The sequence below is a fragment of the Eurytemora carolleeae genome, unplaced genomic scaffold (genome assembly GCF_000591075.1).
Source record: "Eurytemora carolleeae unplaced genomic scaffold, Eaff_2.0 scaffold66, whole genome shotgun sequence".
NCBI classification, from domain to species: domain Eukaryota; kingdom Metazoa; phylum Arthropoda; class Copepoda; order Calanoida; family Temoridae; genus Eurytemora; species Eurytemora carolleeae.
The window spans coordinates 169,912-180,499 of NW_019396101.1; the positions used below are offsets into that span (position 1 = coordinate 169,912).

General features: G+C 29.5%; 1 protein-coding gene across 1 annotated transcript in view; it reads left to right on the plus strand.

The window, feature by feature from the left end:
• Window positions 1-4,046, plus strand: part of LOC111694972 (metabotropic glutamate receptor 1) — a 39,557-nt gene extending 35,511 nt beyond the window's left edge. Inside the window, exons 26-27 of the mRNA XM_023464073.1 lie at window positions 1,878-1,983; window positions 3,201-4,046. Of these exons, the coding sequence (XP_023319841.1) occupies window positions 1,878-1,983; window positions 3,201-3,250 (156 nt within the window). The 3' untranslated portion in view covers window positions 3,251-4,046. The remainder of the gene's footprint in view (window positions 1-1,877; window positions 1,984-3,200) is intronic.
• The last annotated feature ends 6,542 nt before the right edge of the window (window positions 4,047-10,588 follow it).

A 10,588-nucleotide genomic window follows, 5' to 3' on the forward strand; every position in this document is an offset into this window, starting at 1 on the left:
TATAATAATAATATATACAATAATAATAAATATAATAATAATAAATATAATAAAAATAAATATAACAATAATAAATATAATAATAGTAAATATAATAATAATAAATAAAAAATGCCATGAAATTATATAATTTGTGTCTTTGAAGTTGTGATCAAACAAATAGTTTTACCTGGAACTTCAAAACAGCTTATGAAGTGAAATGGGTGAGTGTTAGTGCAATATTGTTGTGTTCTATGTTCATTGACTATATAAAATATGATTTTGCATGTAAAGGTCGTCTTCCTATTCCACTGTTTTTTCGGAATGATTCAAGCATTGAAATACAGAACAAGAGTATCAAATATCAATTCACAAATCATTTATTCAAAACAAAATCTTCGAACTTTTTACACCAAGGTTTCGGTTTTTAATTAATAATTTAGTTTAATATTTGTTGTGATAAATTTCGTTTTGATTACATTTTGAGTTGTAGGAACAGAATAAATACATTTGATTTATTTTCAGATTGTTTTGATCATATAATCAAAATACATTTGATTTATTTTCAGTTTTGGAATCGTCAAACTTTTCAGTAAAACTAGTACTTTTACTTAAATCTTTAAGAAGGAGCCCCCCCCCCCTCCTTCTCTTATATTCAGGTTGTCCCGACCTAGGATTTGTCTGGAGAATTTCAACTATTCAAATATTTCCCGCCAAAAATTTAGGGGCAATTAGTTAATTTTTTAAAATAATTTGTTTATAATTGCTATAAAACTCGTTATTTGCAAATTATCTGAGAGAGAAAAACCGGGTATATGGGTCCCCTCTGTTCCTGGTGGTTGCCCCTGATCAAGTTATTGAGGGGTCCCGGACCCCCTGGGTGGTAGTCCCCCCCCCTCGCCTGACACGAACCGTTGTGCAATTCTTCACGAAATCGTTTACTACACAGGGACTAATTCTTCAAAGCAAAGATATTTGAGAATGAGATAGACAGATAGATAGATATAGATAGATAGATAGATAGATAGATAGATAGATAGATAGATAGATTTAAATATAGATATTGAGCTGATAGACAGACACACAGATAGATAGATAGATAGATAGATAGATTGATTGATTGATTTATTGATAAAAAGCTAGATATATAGATAGATAGATTTATAGATAGATATTGATATGATGGACAGATATACAGATAGATAGATATATATGTAGAAAATGCCTTAACTCATCCTTTGTCTTATCAGCTCTGTACTCTCTATCTATCCAGATATATACGGTGTATCTATAAAAACGCTACCCTAAAAAAACGCTACCCTAAAAAAACGCTACACTAAAAAAACGCTACACTAAAAAAACGATACATAGGCTATATTCGCTACAAGTTTATTGCCTGTTTCTGTTTGTGTATAAGATTTTAAAATTCACATAGTCGTAAATTGAAAATAAATCATAAGTTTATAATTTAAGAGATATATATTTTTAAATTAATCATATAAGACACATTTAAATAATTCACAGAATGTATGGGTTACATCAGACACATTGAATCAATTTGCAGAGTTTATTAAACATATTGGATAAAGCAGAATTTTGCATTTATCATGAAATCATTTACCTAAATACAAAAATAAAATTCATTGTTGCATGTTTTATAAAGAGTTGGTTCTTTTAACCTTTTTATTGCATGAATACATGGAAATTGTTGTTGAAATGAATTTTTAAAATTTTTATGTATAACCGATTAAGTTGGGTTGTCTTATACTGTGCAATAAATCAATACTAGAGGAGCTACGAGGTCAAAAAATGACATCGTTGATGTCGGATAAATCATACCTTCTCCGTCTGTATAATTTGTAGTGAATACATATCCTTATATATCCTTATTCTTTCAGCTTGAAATGGTGGTTTACTGTACTATGGTTGGTTTGGCAGGAGTATTTACTGTACTGCTCATGTTTACAAACAAGCTTAAAGTACTGTACAAGCTGTGGAAAAGAGGTATTATATTACCCCTAAAAATTATTTCATACAATGGTCTATCAATATTCTGAGGTAAGAACTGTGTTGTGAATCTCAGGATTAAGAATTGATCTCTCCATCTTAAGCAGACATACGGATTAATTTGATTCCTAAAACATATGATAATATAATCATATAAACATATAATCTTTTAATGGTTTTTTCTGATCTGTTAAAGAGAGAAACAAGTTTACAGTTGCATGGAATCATGAATATTAGGAAGCAGTGTCCGAATTTAATGAATTAAAGTCGCGTCTCAAATCTCCCCAAAACAGTTTCAATTGAGCACCGGCTTAAATTTTGAAAAATTAAATACAATTTTAAGTGGAACCAACCATATTTGAGCCACGGCTTGAATTTAAATCGCGGCTCAAATTCTTCAAATTCGGTCTAAGAAAGTTAAAATTCAATGCAGTCATATCTCAAGTCTCATCCTTTGTGGGTAACCCTGTCACTTTAAGGCTAGTAAGTAAGACTATCAATCTTTGTTTAAGTAGTTTCGAGAATATTCAGTTTCAAAGAAATATAGTTTTTAGCGATGAGCGGTAAACAGAAGACATAAAAAAATTAAAATCCCGATTTTTCGTAAACAGTTTAATGTAGCATTATCCAAAATTCAAATATTTTAAAATCTCATCTTTCATGAAATAATTTTTAAATAGTTTCAATGAAAAAGAAAGTTTCTGAAAATTGGCTATTTTCCTTTGAAATATATAAATGCATAGTGTATTATTAAAGTTTGGTATCTTTATATTAAATTTTCCTATCTCACGTCCCGCGTAATATTACAGCTATTTGTCATTTTATATTGTGTAGTCAAGAATCCTGAATTCTAATGAAACGAGAAAAGGAATAGGATTATACGCTGTACAATGGCATACACAAATCTGAGCAACAACTTCTTAAAGGGACCGTTGGTGAAATATACAATTGTGTTTCTCCTTGGACCTTTTATATTAAAGCGGCATTTCTAATTCACAATGGTACCCTTTACATCGATGTCTTATCTAGTGGGAATGGGAGGTTTTCTGCTGCAGGGAGATAATAAAAGAAATTGTCAGCATTTAATCCCTTTTTAGTATAAAAGAACGACAATAGCTTTTTCATTATAACTTTCAAAGTGTGAATATGTTAAACTTCAATTAGAAAATAACAAAGTAAAAAGTGTTTTTTTTATAAATTATCATTTTGTTTAGACAAGATGAAAACTGAAGTTAAAGAGATGACTACAAAGCTAACAAGTTAATAGTTTAGATAATTTTGTTTATTCTTCATGTTATTTTTTTGCATTAATTAATTAATTAATAAAATTAAAATTATATCTGTAAAAGTTTTTGACAAAGCTAATTAAAATGTTGATAAAGGTTTTTATAAAGTAATATCAAATTTTCCGCATACATAGAATATTATTGTTATGTTTATAACCAGAAAACTCTGAAATAAGAAAACGTCTTAAGACTTAAGTTGTAACTTTAAATATTCCAGTAAGCATGGGATGGGACACAGTAATTGTGCATTGTAAACAGACCCATTTTACTTATTTTGTGCGTTTAAGATGTATATATTTGCTAGGTAACAATTATTACTATAATGCGACCTATTTCAGTGTTTTTTATTATCAATAGGGGATTTTACCTTGAGAACCATAAAACTGTGCAATAGGAAGACGACTTTTAAGCAATCATATGTTTTTTGATGATTTTTAAAAGGCAAACACTTCTACCACTTGCTTCAAAATCAACTTATTAAGTTAAATTGTTCTGTGTATGTAATAAATATTGGGAAACACAATATTCTGTAAACCTGCACTACATTGTACATTATTAGCTATCTATGTTTGTAAACTTCTACGCAAAAACCATAATTCATGATTAGTGATTAGTTTAATCATGTGATATATATAATGACGTACAACTTAATTGTGCATATTTCAACTGTGTTGTAAAACCTAATATGATTGCCTTAATCATGTGATATAGATAATGATGTACATCTTAATTGTGCATATTTTAACTGTGCTGTAAAACATAACATGATTTTGCTTCAGGTTCATTGGACTGTACAAAATTATTACTTGAAAAACCCGGAAAATGTTTACTATTTTCTGATATAAAAACGTAACGTGAGTTGCCACAAAAAAATTGGGTTCAATCGGTTCATCCATTTTGACCTTTATTGGATACCAACGATTACAACTAAGGAGAGGATAGAATAACAAAATAATATTGTAATTATATGTTTAAGGAGAGGATAGAATAACAAAATGTTGTTGTATGTATATGTTTAAGGAGAGGATAGAATAACATAATGTTATTGTAAGTATATGTTTAAGGAGAAGATAGAATAACAAAATGTTATTGTAAGTATATGTTTAAGGAGAAGATAGAATAACAAAATAATATTGTAAGTATATGGTTAAGGAGAGGATAATAACATAATGTTATTGTAAGTATATGTTTAAGGAGAAGATAGAATAACAAAATGTTATTGTAAGTATATGTTTAAGGGGAGGATAGAATAACAAAATAATATTGTAAGTATATGGTTAAGGAGAGGATAGAATAACAAAATGTTATTGTAAGTATATGTTTAAGGAGAGGATATAATAACAAAATGTTATTGTAAGTATATGGTTAAGGAGAGGATATAATAACAAAATGTTATTGTAAGTATATATATTAAGGAGAGGATAGAATAACAAAATAATATTGTAAGTATATGGTTAAGGAGAGGATAGAATAACAAAATGTTATTGTAAGTATATGGTTAAGGAGAGGATACAATAACATAATGTTATTGTAAGCATATGTTTAAGGAGAAGATAGAATAACATAATGTTATTGTAAGTATATGGTTAAGGAGAGGATACAATAACATAATGTTATTGTAAGTATATGTTTAAGGAGAGGATAGAATAACATAATGTTATTGTAAGTATATGTTCAAGGAGAGGATATAATAACAAAATAATGTTATTGTAAGTATATATTTAAGGTGGGGATAGAATAACAAAATGTTATTGTACAGTGAAACCCTTAATAACGAATACATCGGAAGAATTTTTCAAATGTCGTCTTGACAATTTTTCAATGAGTTTATACTTTATTACGTAAATTTCAGTATTTGCGAAAATAAATAAATAGCCATGAATATATAGGAACAGTTTTAAAGAGTTCCATATAATCATTTAATTAAAAAAACTAAATATCTGCAACATTCCATTATCAGAAAGTGAAGAATACGACATTTGATGAATTCTTTCGATGTATTTGTTATCAAGGGTTTCACTGTAGGTATATGTTCAAGGAGAGGATAGAATAACAAAATGTTATTGTAAGTATATGTTTAAGGAGGGGATAGAATAACAAAATAATATTGTAAGTATATATTAAGGAGAGGATAGAATAACAAAATATTGTTATTATAAGTATATGTTTAAGGAGGGGATAGAATAACAACATGTTATTGTAAGTATATGTTTAAGTAGAAGATAGAATAACAAAATGTTATTGTAAGTATATGTTTAAGGAGAAGATAGAATAACATAATGTTATTGTAAGTATATGGTTAAGGAGAGGATAATATATGTTCTAGGAGAGGATAGAATAACAAAATGTTATTGTAAGTATATGTTTATGGAGGGGATAGAATAACAAAATGTTATTGTAAGTATATGTGTCAGGAGAGGATAGAATAACAAAATATTGTTATTATAAGTATATGTTTATGGAGGGGATAGAATAACAAAAAAATGTTATTGTAAGTATATGTTTAAGGAGAGTATAGAATAACAAAATGTTATTGTAATTATATGTTTAAGGAGAGGATAGAATAACAAAATGTTATTGTAAGTATATATTAAGGAGAGGATAGAATAACAAAATAATATTGTAAGTATATGGTTAAGGAGAGGATAGAATAACAAAATAATATATGTTTAAGGAGAGGATATAATAACAAAATGTTATTGTAAGTATATGGTTAAGGAGAGGATAGAATAACAAAATAATATTGTAAGTATATGGTTAAGGAGAGGATAGAATAACAAAATAATGTTATTGTAAGTAAATGTTCAAGGAGAGGATACAATAACAAAATGTTATTGCTTTAGGTTGTATAATATTTCCTTACATTTAGTTTCTTATTTACATTCACTAATATTTTCTATCCTTTCCAGGCTTCTGGATGTAATACTAAACATAGTCCCTGTATTTCTTGTCCCCTTACTATTGATTGATTCACATCAATAGTATATAGTGTTACCATTTCAACTGACCTAGAGGGAATCGGTCCTAAATTAATTTCCGACTTAAATGTGTGGTAATAATGGGATTTAAAAGGAGTTAGACGTTGGTTAGATTAAGCTGAATTGGGGAGGCAGAATCAGAACGGTTTAGAGCTAGCTTTAAGAACTATTAAAAAAAAAGTTTTGAAAAATAAACGGTATTTATGTTAAATGACCTGTAGGTCGGACCCCTGTAGGTCGGTTTACATATTATCTATTTACTAATAAAGAATATTTTCCATATTCCCTCTCCTTTGGTGGAATGCATCAAATGATCTGTAATATTTTCATCATTGAGGAAAATAGAGTAATCATCAAATCATCATAATTATCAAAATATCTCCTCTAATTATCAAGGTATCTCTTCTAAGTATAAGATATCTCTGCTAAATATCAAAATATCTCTACTAACTATCAAGATATCTTTGCGTACTATCATGATATCTCTACAAACTATCAAGATATCTCTGCTTACTATCATTATATCTCTACAAACTATTAAGATATCTCTGCTAACTATCAAGATTTTTCTACTAACTATCAATATATTGAATGACTATCAAGATATGTCTATATTTTACTTTATGAAGGACTATAAGAAAACAGGGTTTGCTGCACTCGGAACCTGTAATATTAGTAAACAATTAGTTGCCACGTGCATATTCAGGAAATATAATATACTAGAAATTCAAAGCGCTTCGCGCCCTTCTTTCTAGCCTTAGAGGGCGCTTCGCGCCCATCTTCTAAATTAGTTGTGAACATGTTCTCTTTGTGTACATCGTAAAACAAAACAAAAATAATTCGCGGATTTTCACAAAAAATTTCGCGGATTTTCAAAATTTTTAAAAATTTAATGACGATCGAATTTTGATGGAGACAAATATTTGAAATTTTGATTTTTCATAAACCTTCCCTGGGGTCCTTAGATGTCCCACAAAAAATTTGGGCCCGATCGGTTCAGCTGTTTTGACGTTTATTGGATACAAACAAACAAAAAACAGACAAACAAACAGACAGACAAGCCAAATTTATATATAGATATGCCTAATATGGAAGAAATAATTTTTTTTTTAACATTTTCTCAATGACTGTGGCAAAAAATGTTATTTCATTTTTTCAAACCCTTCCGAATTTTCTTATTTTAAGACTCAATTTAGTTAATTTGGATTTATCTGATAAGAAGTTAATTTTCAAATTTATTATTATTATTTATTTCTAGGACGGTAGCGAGGTTTGTTGATTTTCATTAAGATAATTACCATGAAACAGCCCTAAATTCCGAATCCGCCAAAACTAAGGCAGGACAAATTCCGGAGCCACTTTTCCGAGAAAGAAAAAAATTCGGAGACAATTTGAGGACAGGAAGTCCAATTTCGGAAAATATCTAGATATAAATACAGTAATTTTGGTTCATGCCTTCGGAATCCGGATTGTGTACCTCCGGAATTCGGCTTTTGTAGTTTCGGAATCTGAAGTTTGTACTTTGGGAATCCGGAGTTTGTACTTCCGGAATTCGGCGTTTGTACATTCGGAATTCGGCGTTTGTCCTTTCGGAATCTGAAGTTTGTACTTCCGGAATCCGGAGCTTGTGATTCCGGAATTAAATTTAGGACTTGTCCCGTTGCATATATTTTTTATCTTTACTTAATTCAGTGGTATTAAGTTAAAATGAAATTTTACAATGATAAAGGCAAAATGACGGGAATTCTATGCCGGGTTCATTTATAAATCTTTATTGTACATTACAAGGATTTTAATATGTTTAGGTAGAATTAAAACGCGCACTAATATTTACGTTCATTACTGTTCTTTCGATGTATTCTTTGTGGTGATAATAAGAATTTATCAGATTGTTCACCAAAAAACATAAAGAATAAAATGTAACAACCGTGTTCAGGCCAAGGGCAAAATTTATTAGCCCTCAACTGCAATTGCATATAGGACTTTCCAGTTATAGAGATATTGCAACAGTTCTTGTAAATTGTACGCAATCTTGGCATTAATTTCATGAAATATGGAATTCTATCTTTAATTGGAAACATATATTTTATGCAATCCATTAAATATTTTACTTGAAGTCCACAGCCAAAGATGTAAATAGATTCATTATAGATAGAAAGAAATCTCATATCTTATACAGGGTGTCCCACGAAACATGACAGTTGGTATAAATAGTTTAGAATGTCTTCTTTCATAATTTGATAAGTTTTTTAATACGAAAGACAATAATAAAAATATTATTTAGGAGTCATATCATAGTAACATTAATTTCAAAGTAAAATATACTAGAACAAAAGATTTTTTAAACGAAATAAACTGCAAACAGCCTTTATTATCTAATACAGTGTATGGAAGACGACATTCAAAACTATTTATCAACTGTCATGTTTCGTGGGACACCCTGTATGTATATTTATGACTTTCTAAAATCAAATTGAGAAAGGAAAACTACAGAATCACCCATCATAATTCAATATCTTGATCTACCTTAAAGGACGTGGGTAACATAAATCTTCAGTTTTGATATTGTAACATGCCCAATTGATGGAGATATCTTAGTTATTCTACTTTAAAATTTAAAATCGTGGTTTCTTACAAATCACCCTTGGATTAACGCAGCCAGAGCCATGGAGGGAAATATATCTCTCTTTCAGGTAAAAAACGACGATATCTCCCATATTGTTACTCAAATATTGGTTTAAATATTGATTGATGGGTTAGAAAGTGTATCGGTCTTAAATGCTTTAAGACTAAACATGCTGGCGCCCCCCCCCCTTAGTTTTTTTTTTGACACTATCACCGTGAAATTTTGTGACTTTTAATGAATAGTAAAAAAAATACTTTTTTTAATTTATAGGGTAGGGTGCAGGGCGGAAAAAAAGTCTGTTCTGTGAAAAAAAAAATCTAAAATAGCCCATAATTTTTTTTGACAAAACTATATTTTTGAAAAGCCCTTGAAAAATGCATGTAGAAACATGTGTCACATTTGGATATTTGTTTATAACAAAAAATATTTTTTTCATTTCTTTTACCCTTTTTTAAGCTTCATCCACCCTCCCTTGCACCCAAACAATTAAAGTTATCGGTCTATTTTTTTTCTTTGAGCTGGCCATGAAAAATTGGGCTATGAACATGCATTTCAACCCTATACCAATTCTCTACGGTCTTTTTCTAGGAGGGGGGCGCCCCCCCCCCCCCCCCCCCAGGCTATACATAGATTCAGACCCCCGGCCTTTATAGGGTTAACAAAGTGTTATAGTCTAACAGTTTCCATCTGCTGTTTCTGCAGCATAAACCTACAAGTGAAAGCTTCAAAGCTGTTGTGATTCGCACATCAGTGGTCATTTACATTTACGTCTTGCAATCCCTATAATATCTTTTGCCTATGATCTAATTGCTATGGATAATAATAGATTTTAACTTTGTCATACAACACCAGAGACAGTTTTAAGGCAGAGAAATACATAAATTACAACTTTCACAAAGTAAGACCAATATCGGCTTGGCGCTTTAATACAAGAGCCTCTGAAAAAAATGGCAGAAAAGCGGAGACAAAATAATAAGATCAGCATTTTTGATAAGCATCAAGTTACTTATTTACCTTAAAGAAGTAATTTTCTAAAACTTTATATTTATATTTATTTATATTTTCGGAATAATAAACGTTTCTCATGTTTCAGCATCATTAGATAATATCTGTAATGGATAATATAAGACAGCGTAGGTGTAAAAATATCAGAAGTTCTATTTTAATACATCTAATGATCATATAAATTTTAGTTTTAAAAGAATAATTTACCTCTGATGAAAATTTCTTTATAAGATGTTTTATTTTTATTTTTAAAGTTTGTAAAATTTCATCTTGATTAAGGTCTTGGTTTAAATTAAGACTGTCCTGGTCGGATTAAAATTTAAGCCAAGATATTTAATAAATTGGTTAAACTTTGTACACATCAGACATAAGCTTGGTGGAGCTAGAAAATTGAAAAAAAGATGGATGGGGGGGGGAGGGGTGGAAGTAGGGTTTCCAACGCAAGTGGATTTTACTTACGCGCAATTCTTATTTCTAATTTTTCTAATTTTTTTTCAAAACCCTGAGTCTTCTAAAATTTAAATGAAAAACAATATTTCCAAAACCCCAAAGTGCAAAATATTATTTCTATTTAAATAAAAGTTAGTTTTTAAAAGATATAAATAAATCTGTGTATCCTTGTATATCCTTATATCCGTGTATATCCTAGATATACTTATATCCGGCAGAATTTATTTCTTTTCTTCAGTCTACAAACAATCTTTATA